The 24564-nt window shown below is 39.8% G+C and overlaps 1 protein-coding gene across 4 annotated transcripts in view; it reads right to left on the bottom strand.

The window, feature by feature from the left end:
- Usp25 (ubiquitin specific peptidase 25) overlaps window positions 1-24564 on the bottom strand; it is a 107532-nt gene that overhangs the window by 66659 nt on the left and 16309 nt on the right. For 2 of the 4 annotated variants that reach the window (XM_031364277.1, XM_031364279.1), the window contains exons 2-6: window positions 20505-20702; window positions 17179-17256; window positions 13704-13848; window positions 2206-2329; window positions 213-375 (exon numbers count right to left, since the gene is read on the bottom strand). In XM_031364277.1, the coding sequence (XP_031220137.1) occupies window positions 213-375; window positions 2206-2329; window positions 13704-13848; window positions 17179-17256; window positions 20505-20573 (579 nt within the window). In that variant the 5' untranslated portion in view covers window positions 20574-20702. The remainder of the gene's footprint in view (window positions 1-212; window positions 376-2205; window positions 2330-13703; window positions 13849-17178; window positions 17257-20504; window positions 20703-24564) is intronic. The other 2 variants (XM_031364278.1, XM_031364280.1) reach the window with 1 other exon arrangement.

The raw sequence follows: 24564 nt of genomic DNA, 5'->3' as shown, positions 1-24564 counted from the left end.
ACAAAGAAAGAACAACAACAAAAGGTATACTGAGAATTTTAAAGACAAGAAGGTCTAGGGGACACTGAAATCAGGCTACCTTATGCCACATATATGAAAATCCTTTATGCCACATATATGAAATTTTGTACTTGAAACGTAACAAGAGACATCACGGCCCACCCCCACTGCTCCTCAGGCCCACTGACTGAGAGTCGGAGCTCCATCCTTACCTGAATAACTGCACTGAACCAGCAGGTGTTGCCAACATTCTTCAGACCCACTGGGGCTTTATCTTGTCTTTTTCTGTCATAAGGGTTTCGAGAATCCCTCCAAACTTCTATAGGTGTTCTCTTCAAACATGCTTTATTTTCTGCTATGCTGGCTTCGAGAACTCTTAAGAAATGAAAATACAGTGTTGAAAAAGATCTATAGTATTACAGAACCCTCTAAGCAACACCATACAATGGGTGAGCTTTAAGGATTTGTAAAGGGAAGTGACATGTGATGCTGACATTGCTCCAATGACAGTGGCAATAACCAACACATCAAGTAAAGATTATTTCCTAAGAAGATGCAAATATAAAATCTCAATCAGATCAGCAATATAATCACAATTCTTAGCTACAGGCACACGCACACGGTGAAGATTAGGCTACATATGCCACTGTGGTCCTAAGAGAGTACAATGAAGATGAAATCTCCTTTGCCTAGTGGCCTTGTAACCCCTGGGCTACAGACTAACACTAGGCATGTTTGTGTGATGATACAGTATAAACAAACCTACTGTACTTCCAGCCCTTAAAACTCCAGCAACTGTAATTATACACAGCTGGAGCAACTATGCTCTCAGCACTCAGCAACTGCAACGCCACATTTACACTTTCAATATGCTACCATCTGCCATCCTGTTACACTATTTCAATCTATTACACGGTACACTGTAAAATGAATCCCACAGCAGTCTGGCAGGCTGGAAGTCTCATGTTTGTCTCTTCTCTGCATCAAGGTTTGGCGCTGTTAACCTAAGACATGACATCTAGGTTTTTGTAATCACATTCTAATGAAATTGACTATTCACCCCTTTCTTAGAACTATCCCAAAGTCAACCAGTTTGTAACTTAAATAAGTTTATATTGTTTTAGTTAAAAACATTGACATGGGCTTCAAGGATAGCTTTGTTGGTAAGAAATACTAACATGCTCAATGACATGGTTTTAGTCCTTAATTCTGCACTACATAGACAGATAGATGATAGACAGACAGATAGACAAACAGATCCTGTCATTCAGATATACACCCTTATAAGTAGAGGTAAGAGAAGTTCAAGCTAATATTGGATACACAATAAGACCCTGTCTCAAAATTTTCAAGGAAATAAACATATAACAAGTAGCAGGGATTCCAATGGAGAAAAGATTCATACCCTAGCAATACTCATTTGTATGGAGGCAAATATAAATCCAGTAAGCATTCAGGAATTTTCAGGACAAAAGCTAAGCTCACAACCAAAACATCAAGAAAACACATGACACAGAATTATAGATGCTAATCTGGAATATAAAATTCTAGACAGTTTCATATTCATATGCTAATATAAATTGATATAAACAAGAATTTATGTGCACTTTTTGGCAAGTATAACTTTTATTTTATAATCTCCCACATCACATTGGTGAACCCAAGGTCCCAGCGAGAGACTGTCTCAACACAGAGACAGCTTCTAAGGAAGCACGCTCAGAGCTGGCCCTCCTCCACACACAGACACACATGAAGAAGCTATGCATGCATAGAAGCATTAAAGAGTATCACCACCCAACATACTTACATACCGTATGTCCAAAAGATCCACCATTGGCACATTACAAAAAATAAAAACAAAAGCAAAAAAGCTAAAGACCTCAACCCCTGTAATAAACTTCTTGTAATAAATTTCTAAAAGTGAACTGGAAAGTAGATTCAACTGATTACAGAAGGAAACAAAAAAATAAAAATAAAAAAAATAAAAAAAAATATGACAAAATTATGTGCTTCACAATTACAAATAAATTAAAGTTTCAGAACTAAATGATGTTTTATTACATAAAGCATATAAAGAATGCAGGCACATTTTAATGATTTATTCAGAATAAAGTATACCTTATTGATCTTAAAGTTAAAATCTATCTTTTTTTTCTGGAATATAGAAGTATTCACACACACAGGGTTTGTACAAACTGTCCTTACCTACTGATGGCTTGCTCTTCATCGGTTATGCCAGTCTCCCTGAATGCCCTGTTTGATTCCGCCAAACTCAAAGCAATCGCTCTCTGAAGATCATCTTTGTCATCTCCAGTGAGATCAATTACATCTGAAAAGTAAATTATCTTTCTCAAAATTCAGCCAAACAAATAAAAATGAACTCCTATCACCGAGATGTTCTGCCTAATAAATCTTGGCAGGCTAAAAGCCAGAAGCAACTGATTCTCTAATTTTGTAAGTATGAATATATCTTTAGCAATGCAAACATAGCTACCATTAACTACTCTCAGTAACTTCATAGTTTCTTCTAGAAAATCTAGAAAAGCCTTGGTATTTGTTGATTAACTATGCAATCTCTTATCAAAAGTCATTATCTCTAATGAAAGATGTAGGAAAGGGAGATGTAAGGAGTTGTCACTTTGTTTTTTACACTTCAGTACTATGTAATTAAGTTAGGGTATAAATCCTTCTTTTTCATTGAAAACAAGAATTTTACTTACACAGACATATGCAAATGAGCATATTTCACCCATTTCTTGAAAGAGAACTTGAACATTACAAGTTCCACTTGTACATCCAATGAATAAAACCTGTACATTTTATCAACTTCAGTACAGTATACTCAGTGCAGCTCTTCAATATGTACTGGTCGGTTTCCTTGACAGAGAAGTTGCTGATAACGCATTTATTACAATTTAAGCAATGAAATGAATCAGTCCAATGAGAAAAAGAACGGGTAATGAGAATTGTCTTCATGTTTTGGAAACAATTTATATTCATGTTCCTTAAACTTTAAATGTGTTTAAAATATTGCATGAGAAAAAGAAGGGGAAAAATGGGAAAAGCTACCTTAATTTCATCACTGCATTTTGATAATTACAAAAATCTCTTTTTATTATTACCTACCACTTTTTCTCCAGGAGAAAATATTAAAATATTAGAAATATTTTTTAAATACTTTTAAAATATTAGAAATAGCTGCCATAGAAAGGGTTCTTTTAATGACCTCATGTACAATAAAACCTCATAAAAATAAAGTAAGTTGTGCTACAAAGTATTTATTCACAGCTGAAGCATATAGTAGAGTCCGGAGTACAGTACAGTGGCTGGAGTGGCGGGGCCCTCACATGACATCAAATGGAGTACAGTACAGTGGCTGGAGTGGTGGGACCCTCACATGCCATCAGTACAGTGGCTGGAGTGGTGGGACCCTCACATGCCATCAGTACAGTGGCTGGAGTGGCGGAACCCTCACATGCCATCAGTACAGTGGCTGGAATGGCAGGACCCTCACATGCCATCAAATGGAGTACAGTACAATGGCTGGAATGGCGGGACCCTCACATGCCATCAAACGGAGTACAGTACAGTGGCTGGAGTGGTGGGACCCCTCACATGCCATCAAGTACAAGGTTTCATGGGATTGAGCACACAATCCTCAGGATACAGCTACAGAGGCTGTGACTGTAAAGAGCAGCTATATGGAGAGTGGAGCTATACAGAAGATGGAGCTGTAAGAAAGATGCCAGAGCTACAAGAGGGCAGAGCTATAAGAAGGCCAAGCTTCCCAGTCCAGACACAGTAATGGAGACTAGGGGGGAATTCTAGGTGGTATGAAATTCATCATAAAACAAGAGCCATCCCAATAATTAAAATGGCTAGAACTCAGACAATATTGGAGAGGAAATAAATTTGAAAAATGCCAGGAAAGTAGAAAGACAAGCTCTGGGAACAGGATCAATTAGTGCATAGATTCCATTCCCCCATAATTCTATTGTGTTTTCCTCACAAAACAAACCTGTCTTCTATATTCACTTGCAAAGAAGATTATGACTAGAATTTGGGTCACATCAATACCATTACTAACAGGAAACTATGAAGGCAGAAGCAACAGTGGCCATGACCCTACTGCTACTGCTTTTTCCAGTCTTTAATGAATGTGTGAACATTGCTCTACAGTAGCACTCTGGTAGCCAATGTCTAAAAAGCTCACTCAGAGGGTGAAACCAGTATCCTCTTAGCATTTGAATATCCAGGCAGAGCCACGTGGAGGTTAAGTATCTAGCTTTCTATTTGTAAAGCCAAGCCACAGTAAGAAGTATGCACTTGATCAGAGCTACCCTACAGGCTGTTCTCCTAGTGTGGCAGAGGAATTACAAGCACTGTGAGGGTCAGTCCTGCAATGATCTGCAGTCACTCCCTGAGACTGAGCTCAAGACCCCTCTCTCAATTGTGTGCATGATGCTTTTCGATCGCTTGGATTAATTACCAAGCATACTTGAGGTTTCATGGCTGTCTGACTAGAAAGCTACTTAGAAAGGTACTAACTTACACTTGTACTCTTTTCATGATCTATGAATTGGAATTCGATTAACACAAAAGTAAACCATAAGAAAGGACGTCCCAGTGTGACCTATCCCATAAGTGTAAGGCTAAGAAGAGTACACAGGTTCCAAGTCTAAGTCTTTCATTTCTTACATCCCACATCAACTCTTCAGGTGTGATCTATTCACCCTACCAGACACTTTCAGACTATGGTCACAATAATATGAATTATCATGCATCTGCTGCTGTTGATATCTGCATTGCTGATGCAGACCAATAGGAGCAGTGGGCTGCATCTTAGCACAAATCAAGCACCACTACCAATGTGGAATTCCCTTTATTGGGTTATAAATATGCATAATTGATTCTTTTTTTAAAAAAAATCTGCTTCTCGTACAAGTTATAACTTTGATCCAAAAAGGTGATTTTACTAAACATTGAATCTTAATTTACAAGGTTCTTAAATTGTTAGTGACTAAAAATGCACAGAGTATGTATGACAAAGCTTGCTCTAAATGCCTGTCCAAGGCTGGAGTTACAAGGTTAGTATTCTACATTTCAATATTCAATATTAGTTGAAAGAACAAATGACATACTACAAAGTATGAATGCCCAAACTTCAATTTCGCCAGTCACTGCAGAGTAACTGTTGTTAATGACTCAGAATTTTGAAACAAAACTGCGTTTCAATTACTATGATTCTGATAGTGTCTCGGAATCTAAAGGTTTTTTCTGCTAAGATCAGTTCATAACCTGCTAACAATTTGATATTTTAACACAGTATTCTCTCATAATATAGGCCAAACTGCAATTGTCAATGTGGTCTTACAGAATCATGTATGGGTAAGAGATTCATTCAAGTCGGAAGGTAGTGGTAGACTTTGATACAGAACATAACCATAGGAAGAGCACCTAATGGTTAGCACAGATACCAGTGCGACTGTGGACTCACACCACAGCTCACCCTTCAGCACTTAAAAAACATCACGTTTTGGGATAGTAAATAGAATTTCCATTACTATTTGAATAATCAATTAAAATCCTCCTCCCTTTTGCAAATGCTTATCTGTATAAAGCCAGGCATTCTTCACATAAAGAACCAAGGCAGCTTACGTCAGCAAAATGCAGTCCCTCCAACACAGGTCTGGGTGCAGCTCTTCTCCAACACCATACATGTAGACATTTGCAGCAGAGGAAAGCATGTACCCTTTTGCTAATTTGTTTCAGAAATACACTTTACACAAAACGTTCATGTAAATATAATAAGTTGCTATTTTGGTAAAAATTAATTTTCTAGGCTTCTCTGAATTTTAAGTGCTAACTCAGAAAAACGTCTATATCAACAAAAGCACTTGGAAGTGCACCCTAAATTTGTGAGTTTATAGGAGTCCTGAGATCAAAAGTGTGCTTCGTTCTTAAATACAAACATGTCCTCCAATACTTTTGGCTAGATAGGATAGGGGCTTTTGTAATTTGGCTTTTACAACTGAGTTGAGAATAGGTAAAGTGCAGCAACCTGACGAACGTCAGCAAACGTTGCCACAAACTCTATGTGCCAGTCACCTCTGAGGAGGCCAGACCATGGCAGCAAAGCAGCAGCTCTGGATGGATGGACGCCCTTGTCCTCCACACTAAGCCCAACCCAGTGTGGCCTGCTTTCTCACTCTTGTCTACACACACGCATGCTCTCTGCCTCACCCTGACAGCGTCACAAACAAAAGACGCTTGTTCCTTCCACTGGTATCAAATAAGAAACCCGCCTGAGTTTTAAGGACCACGCCACCCTTTTCTCTCTCCACATCTCTAATCCTCCAGGAGCTGGACAAAGAGGAACTGTAACCCAGACGGGAACTGGAGCCTGCCTCTCCTGGTATTAGGCAACAGAACATTTTAATGATGGAAAGGGTTAGCTGAGATCAGATACTATCAGACCCTGACTGAAACATTTTCTTCCAGCAAAGGAAAAGTTCTCATTTGTAAAGCCACTGTAATTACAATATTCCTCATGGTGTTCCCATTACTCGCCATAAAGCTGCTTGTCTTCTCCTATGATTTTTGAACACTGTGGTCACAATGAAAGAATTTTATGACCTGAGCACATACCAAATTATTCAGATTTTAAGTATTATTTTATTTAGTAAGAAATTAGTAAGTAAAATATAACTTATTTTTTTCTATAATTCATGCATAGTTAGTTTTCCTTTTGTGATGGCTATTTTTGGCTATCAACATTACTACATCTGGAATTAACTAAAACAAACCACAGTGGCTGGGGACACCTGTGAGGATTTTTTTTTGAAATCATTTGAAGTGAGGAGATCCACTTTGAGAGGGAAGACTCATCTCTAGCCTGAGCCACACGTTCGGCTGGCAGCGATATAAAGGACATGGAAGAAGGAAGCCTACTCTTTTGCCTGCTTGCTCTTGCTCATGGTAGCATGCCTATTCCCTCACTGGCGTTAAGGCCTACTTCTTTTGAATTCTGACAAACCCTGAAAACCAGCTGAGGAATCCAGTCTTGTGCCTCACTGAACTTCTTTTTCAGGAATTATTAGAACAAGTACATTAAATGCTAGAGCTATCAGTTGTAGAATGAAAATTAGCATTTTCTGTAGATCTAGAAAAAAAAGAGCTCAGAATTAATTTGGCTATAAATAATTGGTAATTGGCAGGAGTAAGTTTAAAATCAATAGCCTTGGTTAAAAAAAAAAAGTTCATCCAAATACCAGTACATTATATGCTTAAACCCTGCAAACTCCTGAGCTACCTACTCTCCCTGTACTATTCCTGTAAGAACAGCACCACTGCCACTTAATAGATAGGCTAGCTGGATACCACTTCAGGAGATTACATCATTGTTGGGGCAGGTACCCACATTTGTAAGATTGGTCTAAATTAAAATAATTTCATAAATCTGAAGTACACTATATGATCCTCATTTATAAATGCTTGCTCTCTAAGAAACTGCCATGAATTTGATATACATATTATATATACATGAGTCCCAAATACACGTGTCCTATTGGATTTTACACACACTTCCAGTCTTTGCATGGTTTATAATTCACTTCATCATGAAAATACATTTTAAAAATTGATTTTGTTTACAAGTACATCATTTAACCCAAAATCTCGTTGAATGACAATGTAAAGATTTTAATTTGAAAAGGAGATATGAATGTTTTCATTATTTCTTTATCTACATGAAGTTAAGTATAAGTACAAGGGAATGTTGTATTTTGTTTGATAAATAAATTTTATATTTGTCACCAAAAAAGACACCTACACTCCATGTGGACAGTTGACAGAGAAAACATTGGACAGGAACTTGAGGGGACCTAGGTGATACAAAGGATGTTAGAAGGCTGCCTCGCCTGTGCTAAGACCTGGGGTTCAATCCCCAGTACTGAGAGGGAAGAAGGAGAAATGAATTTGAGGAGAGTTGAAGCAACAAGCTGGAATGCAAAGCCAGAAGTGTACAGTGCACAGCTTGTTTTCGGTAAGCCCAAAGGATGGGGGCACTCTAAGAAAGGAAGATGTGTAAACACACAGATGAGAAGTCAGGACACCTCGGTTCTTCACAAGACCAGCGTCAGCAGCCTGCTGTCACTGTTCATCCCATGAGCCAAACCCAATCCTGACTCAGGCTGGGCTGGCATTCATTTTCCTCACACAGCCCTCACCTCCCTCAGGTCTCTGTTCAAATGTCACCTCACTCAAGAAGCCTTCTCCGAGGATAGAACATAAAGTAGCAATTTCTGGTCCCAACCACAGCCACACCCATGTCGCCATCCTGGGCCAGCAATTCTGTTCTTTGTCAACATCTGAGATCTTGCACTCCTCTTCTTCACTATCCTCCATAAGCAGACACTGTATCTTTCAATGCCTTGCAAAGGCCCCAAAGATATTGAAAATCAGTATGTATGTACCAAAAACACATGAAACTTAATACCCAAATATGAAACAGAATTTTAAAAGTGGGCTATGTGTAGTAACAATAAGATATGAGCATATATGTTACCATTTTATACAAAGAGAACAGAGAAAACAATACATTTACAAAATGCTTTCATATAAAGAGACATACACTCTTCAGTTCTTCCCTACTGTAACGTATTAGCTTTCACATAACAGCCCTACTATTCTGATTGCTGAACTCACAGTCACTAAAACTGTAGTACGTGAACAGGACTTCCTATAATACTATGAGATATTCTAAATTTCTAAATTATTTAAATTTAATTTTGACTCCTGGAAACTATACCAAACAACCTTAGCTGTTCCAAACATATGTTTGACTTTTAAAAACAGTTACTAAATTCATAATGGTAGCATTTATAAAGAAAAAAAAAAAAGAAACGATTTCAGGAGTGAAGAGAGAGGTGTGGGGGAGCGACTGTGCAAGGGGGGATTGGGAGGAGGGGACTACAGCCGGTGTGTAAATTAAATAAACAAATTAAGTTTTAAAAATCTCATTAATTTTCAGTGTCTCTAAATTTAGGTGGTGAGAAATCTGAAGTTAATATTGCATGTTCGTCAACCACCACAAGACAGTGAGAGCCCATGGCTGCCATTCTCGCCTACAACTGAGGAGAATTTCAGCACGGAAGCACAAGTGGAACTCAAGTACAATACCAGCCTCGAAAACAGAAGCTGCACTTAAAAAGAACGCAATAAATTTAGAAAGTTATCCGGGGCCGTTCCATAGACTACATCAATTAGAATTTACCTGCAGGGCAGTGCTGGTGAACGCCTTTAATTCCAGCACTTGGAAGGCAGAGGCAGGCGGATTTCTGAGTTCAAGGCCAGCCTGGTCTACAGAGTGAGTTCCAGGACAGCCAGGGCTATGCAGAGAAACCCTGTCTGGGGGGGGGGGGGGGGGGGGGGGGTGGAGCAGAGGGGGACAGAATATACCTAACCAGCTCTAAGTACCCTTGTGGCTCTAACCAGCTACACATCTTCAGACCATCCTAACCTGTCTCTAACATTCACTTTGGCTGTTGAATAGCCAATATAGTTTCAGGCAATAGAAATTTCTAGACAGAGTTGTAACTTCAATTGATTTCATTTTTTTCTACCTAAAGTTGCTGTTTTAAAACTGTAAGGAATGGGGAAAGGTAAGAGTCCTTAGAGGTGAGAACAGAAGCTCTGCCCCCACCACTATCTAAGCTATAAGCAACCTTGGCCAAGCAAGCAACCTGAGTCCTAGGGTGGGACCTCCATGGTTTTCTCATTCTGAATACAGTTCAGCTTGTACAGAGGGAGGGCACCTATAGCAACTCAAGTGTTTGAAGAGTCTAGTACTTAATTAGAACCTGTGTCAATGTATTTACCTCTAAAGGTAAATAAAGCTATATTACTTTCTACTTATAATTACCTACCCAAATCCCTCTTATCTTTTGATGTATAATTTGATTGATCAACTGTGGTGCATCTTGTTCTGGTGAACACATACTGTTTTTGTCATGTTTTAAAAAGTTTAAAACAATTTAATAGTTATGGTATAAAAGTATTAGTATTAAATTTCAAACTGGGCAAAACCCTTTGTAGAAGTCCTGGCTAAGACAGTGTGTGCCAAGACCCAAAACCATCACAGTTACTCTTTTGACTCTTAAGTACAATTATAATAGCCAATACTGTACACTGTAATTTAGTCTAATTTACTTGTACATGTGGTAGGGGTTGAAGTGTGTGCAGAGGGTCAGAAGCACATGTCAAGCATATTCCCCAAATACACCCCAGACTAGTCCCTGAGACAGGGTGGTCTATCATTACACTTTGATCTGGGTTGGAAGCCAACAAGGACCAGTGATCCTTTTGTCTCTGCTTTCAACAGCACTGGAATTAAAAACAAGCTTTGTATTTGGACCTGGGGATTTCAAACTCACACCCCTATATTTGTGCAGTATACTCTGCAGCAATGATGTCACTGCCATGATCTCATGTAATTTCTTTCCCAATATAAGCTAGAAGCAGAAAGCATTCCTTTGAAATTGTGCATGCTAACGTGGGTCAGAATTATACAAGTTATAAAAAGGTCTAGAGTGTTTGCTAACAATATTGCAAATAATTTGAGCCTTTTCCCAGAATATACCACAATTTTAAATTACAATAGCAAGTGCTACCAAAGGGCACCCAGTTTAGTAACTCTGAAGTTCAGAGTATAAATTTCCTTGAAATTGTAACTTTTTCTCCCAAAAATAAAAGGTAAAACTAGAAATATGAGATGTATCCACTATTAAGAGCTTTGAAAAGGTAATTAATTCTTCAATATTACAGAAATGGACCCAAATATATATGTTCTTAATATCAACTAACATAACTTCTAATTGCCTTTGATTGTCAAAAGATGCATAACTAAAAATTCAATAGTAGTACCAAGTGGGACTGCTAGAGAGCATTATGGGTTCTTTTGATGTAAAAGAGGCACTTGGGCACAAATAGTTATATTTGCACTTATATCAAGGCAATAGCATATGTATTGAACACATGAGTTTTCAGTACAGAGTAAAAATTTTTGCCAGTACTAAGGCCAGTAGGCTGGGAACATGACTTCATTTCATGCTATGGCTAAGGAGAAGGAAGAAAGTAACAATTTACTGAAAATAAAACTACCATATTTGAAACAAACTACAAACTACAGGAGAGTTTCAAATGCCAATGTACTACAAATAAAATTGAGAAAATGCTGAAGAATGAAGCAGTTTGGTCTACATTAATGCCTGAGAAAATCCTCACTCGGAGAAGTCTGCACTTACGCTTTCATTTGGAACAATTTCCAGTCTTGCATCTTTCATTCCATGCATAAGCTCCCACTCCATAAAAACTGGAAATCAACACATACATACATACACACACACACACACACACACAGAGACCCTTCATTTCTTGGCAATAACTTCACAGACAACCATATGTATCTCTTTACTTAGTTCACAATCTCACTAAGTTCACCAAATCAAGACTATTTCCTAATAAAAGTTATGCTTCCAATATGTTTACAAAACAGAATACAAACAAATATTGCTACTAGAAGTAATGACATTAAAGTGTGACCAACAGGGACATTTTGCAAGCATGCCATTAAATTTCAACAAGTCTGTGTCTCAATGAATACACTACCCAGTGAGCTTCCAGCTTAACACTGCGTTTTATAATGAAACCAGAGTGCAAGTAAGGCATTCAAAATGACAACCAGCTGAGTTGAGGTGCAACCAGAAACTTCAATCACCTACCTTTTACTCCAAGCGAAAAGTAAAGTCACACACTATTTTTCTAGGGCTATAAATATACAGCAGGGCATGAAGGGGTGGTTTATCAGGAGACATCAGCCTTTGAATATGGGCTATGCTCTCTCTAAGGGAACCTATGCAAGTCACCATTGGTGTCCCACAGCATATGCACTGGCAATTGACAAAAGCCTTAAACAGGTCATATCACTTGGCTTAAGTAGTATTTTCTCCTTTTGCAAAGCAAATAAGCCTTCCATTATTTATGGCAGTCTTATGATTCCATTTTTGTCCCTTTCTCCATTGATCTTTGTTTCATAAATGTGTCATTAACAGCAAGAGTATGCAAGTGTCCTTCTAAAAATCTTACCCACTCAATTACAGCATAAAACTGGACTATTTCATCTCTTGAACTATTGGCTTCAGTCAAAACCAGATGTTTCTCTATTATTTCCATTTTCTTTTTTTCTTTTTTTAAAAAACTATGTAAGTAGCTTCCTAGGCCCCCATAGCACTGGATGTTAATCTCAAACACACAGCCTTCCTGTACTTAGAAACCTACCTTCCCTCTTTCTGTCCTTCTCTTTTATCATTGATAAGTTTCTCAAGTTTATTCCTTTCTCTTAGTCTTGAAAGAAATTTTTCTATGCAAAATTTGGTAACACCACTGTTTGCCCAAGTGATTTCCAAATGACAGTGCTTAGAAGCACACCCTCAATGCTGGAAACACACATGTTCCAAGCAAGAGGGCAAGAAAGCATTCTCCAGCAAGTAGCTGCTGAACTAACTCTAAAGTTTAAAAAAGCAGAGAGAGAGAAAGGTTTAAGATGCTTCCTGACTGGAAGAGCAGCAAGAGCACATCCTAAGAGAGAAAGGAGCACCAGGTATGGGTGGTGTGAACTTCAACTCAGGTTGTATTACTATCAGAGTGTAAAGGAAGGGGAAGAAACGGAGAAAAGCAGAGGTCAGAGACGAAGTTGGGGCAAAGTCGCAGTCTGTTCTGAACTTGGCATAGGAAGAGTGTCTCCCTCATGCAAGCAGCACAGCTCTTGTCACCTTTTTACTGCATGGAAAGGAAAGGGAGATGGGCTCTCCCGTTGCATTCCTAGTTACTACAGCCTCAGAATGAAAACAGAAATGCTCCTCAAACATGTTAGTGATCTCATGTCTCAAATCTAGAACAAATAAAAATAAATGCCTGCATTTTAAATACACCAGCTTTGTACTTTGGGGAGCCTAATAATAAAACCATGGTCAAGCACATACTTTAACAATACCACCTGTATCACAGTTATTGAACAATAGCAAGGCATGGGGAATATGAGTATATACTGGAAACTCTGAATGCTACATGACAATAATCACCATGATGAGGATAAGCTAGCACCTTGGGCAAAGTCACCCATGTATCTTGACTTAAGTATGCAAGTGAAAGGGTGAATCTCTCATGTGTCTTCCCTGAAGGTGCATATGAGAGTGGATGGTGGCTCCCATTTAGACTAATGGAGGGTCTTCAATACATGATAATAAGCTTCTCTTCAAATCTTTATTTTCAATGTGGAGTGAGGGACAAAAGTTTTATTATAATACACTAAAAGTATAAACTTATATTCTCAAAGCAATACTCAGCTTCTACTGAAAGCTGAAAAACACAAATGACTGCCCTCTTAAAATTCTATACTTTATATGAATATAATCACACAGTTCTTTTCTATTTCAAAAGCATGTAGATTATATGAGATACTCATAAAACAATAGATAACATAAATAAAATTATTTGTCTTTAACCTAGAAAAAATTATGTCACAAATAAAAATTTACATTCATTTATTTTATAGTTATGCTTCACCTCACTTGATGAGTAAAGCTAATACATTGTCAACAAAAAGTTTAATTCATGTCTATAAAACATTAAGAAGAAAAACTTACTTGCATCTGCCTGGCTTCCCACACTGATGTACCTGTCGTTGCCTGAAAGCGCTGTCTGATAATAGGATGTCTCCTCCTGTGGGGGGGTCTTGGCATTCTTGGCAGTGAGGAAGGCTACTGCCAATTCCAAGTTTCCATTACTATCCTTCAAATATCAAGAAAGGAACATGCAATGAATTTGGAGTAATGATATATAATCATACAAAATGTATGCAATTTTATCCATAATGTTTTGTGGCAAAAATCATTTTGATTTGAAATTATTTTAATACAACTCTAACTTAATAGCAAAATTTCACTGTCCATAAACTATATTTCTTGAAATGATATTCATTATTAAGACTTCTAATACAGTCCTAAAATCAATTGCCTATTTTCTTAGTTTTCTATTACTTTCTTATCCATTTAGAAAAATCAAATCATGAGCTTCCAATTTGAAACAAATGAGTAATCTAGATTCCACCTCCCCTTCACCCCATGCCAGGGTTCCGTAAGAGTGAAAATTGACTAGTTAAAATAAAGCTCCTCTAACATGGATACTGGATGCAGAGCTTGGAACAAACTGGAGCAAAATGTCAAGGATTCTTAGGACATCAGAAGTATTAAGAGTACAGAGAGGCAAGGAGAATTGCTAGGCAAAAATACTGCCATCAAGGTGACTACTATATACGTGTGTGCACAAGCGCAAACACACACACACTAAACAAAATATGCAAAAGCTCATTTAGAATTCGAAAAAGCAGTGAGATGAGAGTTGCTCGGTTTTCTCTTCGGAGCCCCTAAGGATAAGGAACATGTACTGCTATCCCAAGGCTGCTGAGACAGCACAATGAACTAATATATTAATCAAGTCATCTCCGTATCAGAAGCTAGAATAATTTTTTTTTAAAAAAAAAAAGGCAGTAGAACACTTTGGATATTGTATGATGTTCACATTAAAAAGCTTGCGTTGGCTATGCATTCCAAAGAAAACTATAGAAACAAGTCTGATAAATCACTGCTAACCTATTAAGGATAAGACAAAATTTCGGGATGAAGATAATTGCAAAATAGCCCAACAGCCAAAACAATGAAGATATAATTGCTGGCCCAGACTCATTCTAGCAGGGAGTTGAGGGAAGGGTAGTGGGAAGGCAACAGTAGCTTTACAGTGTGACTTCCTTTATGTACTTTATGAGACTCCTAAGTGACTCTTCCAAGATACCCACTTCCGATAGGCCACTGTTAGGGAAGTACACTATTCACCAAAGGAACTACAGTGACGGCAGCAAACACTGACGAAGCATTTAGTATGTGTCAAGAAATCTAAGTGTTTTAAATGCCCTGCTTCATGTAACAAAACCCCAAACACAGCAGTGATTTTATAACCTGGTGGCTATTTAGCCTGTATGGCTAAGTATAGATTCTTGTTATAGCTTGGATATAAAATGTAAATCACAGGCTCCTGGGTTTGAAGACCGGTACCCAGCTGATGGCAACATTGGGGGCGCTATGTGACTTTCTCAGGGGTCAGGCTGTAAGAAGACAGTGAAGTGTGGACGGCCAGGGTCTCACAGCTCTGCTTCCAGGACTGCTAAGGTGTGAGCAGGCATGCTCAAGCTCCTGCCACTGGGACTCCCCACCACGAGACAGCACTTGTCAACTGTGAGCCAAAACCAATACTTCCTCCTCTCTGTGGCTTTTTGAAAGCGATGTGTGCATGTGTATGTGTGTGTGTATGTACACATGTGTTTATTTGTACAGTGCAGTGTCTGCGGAGGCCAGAAAAGGGGATCTGACCCAGTAGAGTAGGAGGAAGCCAATGGTGTGTTAGGAACCAAACACAAGTCCTGAGCAAGAGCAGACAGTGCTCTTCCCACCGAGCCACCTCTTCAGCCATCCCAAGTTACGGTTGTCAGGTACATGGGGTTAAGAAAAGTAGCTAAGGGCATTTTCAAATTACGATGATGAAGTCAGCAGCTGTGGTTCCCAACACATGGGACTTCTTAGTATGTTGCTAGGAGAATCAACTCATTACTAAACTCCTTGAGAAATCAGAAAGGCCATCAGTTAGGGCTTAAGTGCCCTATTTACTCTATCACCAAACTTGAAAGTTTGTGAGAAGAAAAAACTGCTCACACTAAAGGAATGTGGACAAGACTTAGTTAATCTATATTTCTCAAATGTAAAACAGGGAGGTTTCCTCCAAAGGTACAATAGCAAAGTAATGGGCTGTACCCTCATCCTCTATGATCTCCTGGAAAAGGCGTTTTCTGAAAACAGACTTGGAATGGGTTAGTCACATATTTATCAGAACGAAAGAAAGACTGGCGACTGTCTAAATGCCACGCTCCTAAGAACTGAGGCACTGCACTGAGTTTCCCCTAATGACAGCATGCACAGCTCTGCACTGACACCTTCAGCAGCCCTGCTCATCAGCGTCCTTCAGGCAAACAGGACAAACCAAAGCTCCCGGCAAAGCGGCAGACAGCCTTATTCAGGCGCCTGCCAACGGCTGCTGCAGCTTCTGTTCCAGCTCTTCCACACCCTGGTGTGTGATTTGGGGTGGATTACTTAACATTTTGGTTTCCTCATCTTCAAAGTGGTGAAATGGAAGAATTTATCTCTTGGAAATATAAGAATAAACGAACAAACCCACATGAAGAACTAAAATGTTCGTTATTGCTATCATTGATGTTATTTGTTATAATCATCAAAACCTTTAAAAAGGTAAATTATCTCTGGAAATTAAAGCCCTCTAGCCTGAGCTAGACCGTTTTAACTTTTTTCTCATGGATAAGTTACAAAGGCTCGGGTCTATGCATGTGACTACGGTGATAAAAATGTTCCATACAAATGAGCTCAAAATACAGTTCTATTTCAAGCATATACTTCATTGGCTTGATCCTTCTCCCTGTGAACTAGCCATGGGATTTGACTCATCTCTGCAGCCCCAATAAGGAAGTAAGAATGTATCTAGGATACAACCAAGTGACACAGTGGCTTTGTTGCACATGGTACTGAAATTTGAGGTGGAATATCCTTAGGGCATAATTACCTAAATGAAGTTATCATGAGAAACATGATAGCTGAAAGCAATATATATTTATTTCTCAGTCTCAGAAAAAAAAAGATGTAAGTATTGGACTCTACTGATTCTCTAATTTGTGTTCCTTCTTCTTCTTTGTATTTTAACCCACACACTGAACAACATTCATATGCTAAAACATGGTGAATAGCATTATTAACAGTGAATTTACTCCCTACTATTCTGCAGGAAAAGCATCTGATATAGAGGGCTTACACATCACTCCAAGATGACAGGAAATTTACTTGTTTACAAATGCAACACACAAAATGAGGCTCTCACTTTATAAGAGATTGCTTTCCTCTGTCTCTACTAATATCATATGGTTTAACTACTGTACATATGGTGTAATACTGTACGCAAGAGACAAAAATACGCCACAAATGTAAGCTGTAACTTAAGGCATACCTTCAGGGCTTGTTGGAGTATCTGGGCATCATTAATCCCAGTAATTTCTCTCAGCTGATTCAAAAATGTCTGCTGGTGCTAGAGGGCAGAAAAGAAATCAGAATTACTATAGTAGGAACAATGAAAATATTTCTTAAAGAAAAAAAAAGAAAGAGGAGAGAAGAGGTAAACCTTGGAAGATACAAAATAAAAATGCCACTCTTTTAAACAAGGAAAGACGCTGTGCATTAGGAGCCCTGCCGCTGCTCTCACATTTCTCCACGGCCTTTTTCTTTAAGACAGGGCATTATTCGGTAGCCTTGGCTGACCTGGAACTCATGAAGACCAGGCTGACCTTGAACTCACAGATGTCCACCTGGGATTAAAGGTGAGTGCCACCATGCCTGTACTCTTGTTTTTCATCCTCAGCGTCTACCCTGTTTCCCAAGTAGCTTCACTGAGCTAACACTTTTCATCCTATTTTCACCTTCCCAAATGATGCTCCAGTGAGAATCTGAACCTGTTTGTAGCTGGGCACACCTCCTGGGATGGTTAGGAGACGCGTATGTCTCAGGCTGCGTAGTAAACCAATAAGTACATCTCAGGGTCCAAGGATCCAGTCAATGATGAGAAGGCCACCTGATTCTCCCATCTAACTACCATAAAACAGCCTCAGTGGAACTGGTGTGGCCCTTTCCATCACTCCCCTCCACAGTCTGTGAGTCTAGGGAATTTCATAACCTAAAGAGCACAACAAGGCTCTACTACCAACACTTACAAAGACCTTCTATCAACAATCCCCACTACATGCCCTTCGATTTTATTTCTTAAAACCTGATTCTCTCAAACTGTGAAACAGCACTATGAACTAAAGTACAGAAAAAAATAAGATAGAAAACAAGCCCCATTGCTAGAATAATGTAGGCCTCTTGAATTATTACTTCAAAATGGTTTATCCTTTACTCCATACCCGTTCTGGTGGGGATTTGTGAGTATTCTTAACCTACTGGGCAAAAGTATTCTAAGAAAAGGAGTATTTGCAAAGTTACAATCTATAAATAATGGCAAAGAGTAACTCAGCATTGAGAAACTAGCTAGCCTCTTCATTAACCAGGAAATCCAAGTTAATATTACTGGTGACAGGACAAAATGGCAGTATGCACCTGCTGACACACTGCAGCCTGTGACAGTTTGACACAAAATCTGAATCTAATCTTGAAGACTGACCAGACAATCTCACACAAGGAATCCGGAGCAAATGAGTTGTTCTAGACCACCAAAGACACAGAGTGAGTCTCTGCCAGAAGGATTGGCACAAAATGCAACAAGAGGCTAGCCAAGACTACTGCATGCCCTGCAGGGAGTCAATAGAAGTCACTGGAGAAGCAACCAGAGCTGCTCAGTGGATGACAATGTTTTAGTGTCACATTCTTGAATTGGATTATAGTAGGGGAACATCTTTTTCCTTAGAAAATACTCTTGGAATGTTTAAGTGATAGTGTGGTCAGAGTGTGAAATACCCACAAGTGATTCTTACATGCTTCAATTAAAAAAAAGCCATGGAGGTTCTTTGCATTAATATCTCCAAATCCAATATCTCATAAAAGTTCTAGAAAACCTAGCCAAGGACAAACGGACCTGCCTTCCTTAAAAATTTCTTTAAGACTTCTGCTTAAGGTCTGTGCAGATTAAAGTATCAAGCCACTCACCTCTCCAGAGGAGTTCAGAAAAAAATTTTTCTGGTAGGCAAAATACACTATAACAGTAAAATCAGAGATGGATCAATTCTTTCAAAGAAGAGAGAAAAGGCGACAAAGGAAAGAAGCATTACAGATGCTGTTAGGCAACAAAGGGAAGAAGCATTACAGATGCTGTTAGGCAACAAAGGGAAGAAGCATTACAGATGCTGTTAGGCAATGGTGGATCATCAGTGCCATCTCACAACTTCATTTCCATAAAAATCTTACTGAGGAACCAAGATGGAAGCGCCTATTAATACAATAAATGTTAAGATACAAACGAGAAGTATGTAAAGGGCCAGGAAGTACCCAGCAGCTTAGTGAAGGCATCAACCTGACAACCTACAGGTTGCAATAAGAAAATCATATTTCTCTTTAAACCTGTATTGATTTGTATTTTGAAAAACTGCAGTAAAATTGACAGCAGAATCAATACCCAAGATTAGAAATTAAGTATATATTTAAAAACACATATGGGATTTTTTTTCTATAATGTAAAGCTTAGTTTAATCACTATAACATGCTAATAAAATGCTGCAGGCCTATTTGCAATGTACAGTGCCTACAACCTCAACATTTTCTTTACATTATTTTTCTCAATGGCAGACTATTTAATAATGCATCTCAGAAAAATTATTGAATATCCCAAGAAATGTAGTTATTGTGTAGAAATGTTCATGGCTATTCTTCACAACCCTGGAGTAAGGAAAAGAATCTAAATGTCCTTGAAGCAAGAAAGCAGTTGTCACACATTAATGTTAACAAGATGACCAAACATGCATGCAACAGTATAGAGACCGACATCCCATCAGAGACTGGTTCCAGGGACAATGCGCCTCACATGACCTTATGCAAACAAACCTAGACTCAGTATGAACAAGGAAAATGCCCTTTTATTTCAATAACAAATCCATGGCTATCAAATATGATGCTAGAAAGGAAGCATACCAAATAATACATAAATACATTGATGGTACTTCTTACTTCCTTCCTCTAAATACATATTTCCCTGTGCCACTCATCAATGGCACAATTGAGGGCAACACACAAACAGAAATGGGATGTATTTGGAGGGTTGAGAGTGCCTTACGGTTCCACAGATACCCTTACTAGAAGATTCGGGCTACACAATTAAACCCACCTGCCACCTCCCCTCCACCCCCCACCCCCCACTAAATGGGGCAGATTTAGGAAAGAGCCACTCAGCCTGCCTGTAAATCAGTGATCATGATAGCAAAGGCTTGGGATACAACCGAATACTAAGGTGATTATGATACTAGTTGGCCAACACAGAGTTCACTAAGAACTGCAGAGAAATCATGCAGAGCCTTTGGACTTTTGCTATATATCATAAATGTTCAGTGCTTTCCTTTTTTATAAGCAGTCAGTCTGATACGTTACCAAAAGAGTCTTGTTCTACCGTGATTCATATTTCCACAAATTTTGACTGGGAGTGAACAAAAGAGGAGATAAAGGGGTAGGACACTGGGAAAGGGGAAGGAGGTGAGAGAAAAGCTACAGACACATTTCTTAGCTAAACTGACAAGAAATAGAAAAGAGGTATTAGGGGTAGGGGGGTGAGGCAATAGAGAAAACTGCAGAAGTCACCTGGCTGCAAAGCTGCCTCTTTGTCATCAGCCCACAAGCTGTGCTCTCATCTCCTGTAGCTGGGTCCATGTTGCTGGTATTTCTGATGTGATTATGATCCTGGTTTGTCTGGTAAGGCTTGGACCTTCGTGTGACAGTTAATCTTTTCTGTCAGCCTGACTGGCTTTAGAATCACCATGGAAACTAAATCTGGGATGCCTGCGAAAGATTTTCCAGATGAACTTAATTGAATTTGAAAGACTCACCCTAAATGAGCAGTGGGCACCATTCCATGGGCTAGGGTCTCCTAGACTGAATTTTAAAAAAAGAGAGGAAGCTGGGCATAATGTCTTCTGTGCTTTCTGACTGTGGACAGAATGTCACTTAACTCCTGCTCCTGTCACCAGACCTCCTCTGCCATGATGAACTCAACTTCTGAATGCTGTGAGCCAAAAGAAACCCAACAAGCCAGGTAACTAAGACACTTCACACTTACCAAATTCGTGGTTTGATCTATTCTTACCCTCGCTACAAACATAGGGCATAGGGACTTCCACTTCTCTAGCAAGTTCAGACACAAGGTGGACTCGCTCCAATCCCCTATTTCTGGAGCCCATTATTGAGTCCCAATGGCCTCCTCTGTATGGATTTCTCAGGTGCTATAGAGCAGAACATGGCAGCTTCTATTTGTTCTCACTGCTGGGCCAAAGAGCAAAACAGAATTCAATAGATTTGGTGGTTTGTGGGTGTCACAATAATCAATAAGCAAAGATGCCAAAATGCACACAGACCTTCCAGCTCTCTTTTTATTTCCACTGCACAATGACATTCTTCTTCTCTACAAATGCAGAATATAGCACTTCAAGGATATGGAAGTAAGGTCAGTTTCAGTACAAATCCTTTACTTCATCAGTATGCTATAGAATGCCAGGCTTTGTTCTTAATGTTTCAGAAAAAAAAATGGAGATACCACTGGACCCTAACTCTATGGAATACATGAGCCAGAGGAAAAAAGTACTAGACCAAAGTTAAATATTACTAAATATTGATTGGTACGTGCTTGTAGAACTCGTAGTTCTTTTTTTTTTTTTTTTTTTTTTTAAATATTTATTTATTACATGTAAGTACACTGTAGCTGTCTTCAGACGTACCAGATAAGGGCGTCAGATCTCATTATGGGTGGTTGTGAGCCACCATGTGGTTGCTGGGATTTGAACTCATGACCTTCCGAAGAGCAATCGGTGCTCTTCCCCACTGAGCCATCTCACCAGCCCAGAACTCGTAGTTCTGTGTTGAGCTTTACTTGGTTACATCTCCACTGTAAATATCCACTTACTGCTCTGGTCTACAGAAAGTAGATCAGAATGGAGAATGGCAGGAGCCGCCCTTAGGGTTATCAGCCTCAAGAACCATCAGCCAAGAAGCCGCACAGCAGCCCCACTTTTCGGGACATTTTATGATTACTCTGAGATCACTACATCAGCTGCAGTGTGACCAATCCGGCCATTGCTGCAGACCTGCTCCAGTTATGAGCACCCCAGTCTGCACTAGCCTTGGAAAGCAGCACTCTCCGAAAACTTAGCCTTCTGTTAACTCAGGCATTGACCCCAAAGCCATTTTCATTCCAACCAGAAAGGAATCCAAAGCAGACAGCTTGATCAACATAGACGTCAACTTTCACTTGCACGAAGCACAGCATCCTGAGTGGTGTAAACACCTGGCTACAGGGAGCCGGCAGATAATAACTAGGCTTCCTGGCTCACTTTGTGAGTGAGTCCATTTCTAGTGCAAACAAGCAAGTGTGGCTTGAGAGCACTTAACAGGGCTTCCTTTCAGGCTGGAATCCTCCTCGAAGTTTTTCTCTTTGAACTGCTAACACAAGGTGGCAGCAGCACCAGAAGGTCTGCTGCAGAGTTCCAGAGAGCAGCCAGGGACAGAAACTAAGTGAGCAGAAGAGGCCAAGACAAACCGCAGTGCAGGCTCTGCTCACTGGCCAGATTCCAAGGACATGGAAGCCTTGGGAGCCAAGAATCCCAACACCCGAAGCCCGAGGGCTGTAACACTACCTACAGTCAAGATCCAAAGGTCCCAAGATGATAGGTCTCACTGCTGTAACATTAGCCTCTTCAGGACCTTAGGTCCCACCATGCACAGCCCACCCAAGAGTTCTCACACTAGCAGGCACTGCCTTCGGGTGTCTGCTCTTTCCACTCACTGCAGCTGAAAAAGAAAGATTACAGCAGCTGTCAACTGTTGGAGCCACTCGTGCTTAAACCAGAACTGCAAGCCTCCAACCTACAGATTTAAAATTAAAAAAAAAAAAAATCTCTGGCTTTAAAGCCTAGTTCAATAAGCCCTAGCTCTCAGTGTTTATAGTCTAGCAGCATAGACTATATCGGTCTTGGATACTCAAGGGCTAGGGATAATTAACACTAGAAAAGTCCCTCTACACTGCTCACATCTAGACAGGCAAAGCAGGGCAGCCCCAGTCAGCTCCCTGGTAACTCAAAGACACCTTATTTAACATCAGTATAAATGCTGAGAATTCAAAAGGGGGAATGGCTAGCGGCATAGGGGCCACCCTATGCCACTAAATTGTTCACTGTTCATACAAAATACTGGTTTCTAAATGCCTCCAGTTCATAATCTTAGTGTGTGCTCTGTTCCCCAAGAGGTTATTCTCATGGAAGCTCCCAGGAGTATCTTCAAGAGACCAGCACATGCCTAGAAAGGTACAAAAACAGGTCTTTGAAATTCGATAGCTATTATCTTTTCCAGATTTTCTCAATTCAGTCATTAGCAATGATGTGAAAAATGAAGACTGTGCTTAAACTCCAGTTATGCTTACATGAAATACTCAATGATTATAAAACAAAAAGCAATACAGACTACAAGGCAAGAAAAGAATTGCAATAACAGTTGAGTGACTCTTTAGTACAAAGAAAAGGAACTCAAAGGTCACTGTCCCCTCAAAGTTGGCAGTGGCCAGCAAATTTTAAAATGACCACTAGAAAAAAAAAGCCTTCAGATTTTCTAAGAATAAAGACTCAATCCTCAGATTATGGGCCAGGCACTGAGTGGCAAGCCTCTAGCTTCTACTATAAGGACCCCTCACTCTACTACATTAGGGAGCATGGGTATATCTCCTCTTCAAATGCATTCTGCATAGACTGATAACTACAAACTTCCATAATGTGATTCGATGGTAACTAAGAATTCACTGAAAGAATGTCAAATGTATAACATGACCTCTGTGAGGGCAAGGGAGATTTTCCCAGAACCCTCCAATGAAAACTTAAAGCTGTCAATGGTGTCTTAAAGAAAGGCATGGAATGGAAATGCTTCTGAGAGACTGAACTAGGTACCACATGGCAAAAGACTTCCCAGGCGTGTGTTCAGATTTCACACTTCAGTCTTCTCTGCTTAAGGAAGTAAGGGTCTGAAGATGGTTAGGCATAGAGGCACGGGTCTGTGGTCCTAGCACTAGGGAAGCCTAATGTAGGGCTAGCAGGGGCTACATAAGGATTAGGGAGACACTGTCTCAAAGAAAGACGAAAGAAGGAATGCTTCCTTCTCCCAGCAGCAGCCCATGGCTGAAGTGGAGCACAAAAAATGAGCCACTCACAAATTTCCCTACCTCAGCACGGGACTGGACCAGCTGCTGGACATGGCCTATGAGCAACTGCTGCAGTTGCACAGCCTCAGCCAGAGGCAGCACCTGAAAGGTGCCATTCCATGGAAGCAGCATTCACTTATGAGCCTGAGAAAGGCCAAGGAGAAGCTATCCATCCATTGAAACCCCTAGGTGGGCAAGAGTGAAGGATATAGGCAGCCTGCCAGAAATGGTAGGGGACACGGTGGGCATGTACAATAGTAAGGCCTACAACAGGTGAAAAATAAGCCAGAGATGACAGGTCACTCCCTGGGCAAGCTGTCTTGCACCATGGTCAGCCATGCAACACCAATCTGCTATGGCTGCCACCCACTCCTCCTGCTCACCCCCTCAATTATCCCTGGCCACTAAAGACTCATGTTTAGTCCTTGGAGGAGGAGGGAGGAGGAGGAGAAGGAGGAGGAAGAG

The sequence above is a fragment of the Mastomys coucha genome, unplaced genomic scaffold (assembly GCF_008632895.1).
Source record: "Mastomys coucha isolate ucsf_1 unplaced genomic scaffold, UCSF_Mcou_1 pScaffold12, whole genome shotgun sequence".
In the NCBI taxonomy this organism is placed as follows: domain Eukaryota; kingdom Metazoa; phylum Chordata; class Mammalia; order Rodentia; family Muridae; genus Mastomys; species Mastomys coucha.
This window is presented reverse-complemented; position numbering and strand designations above follow the sequence as displayed.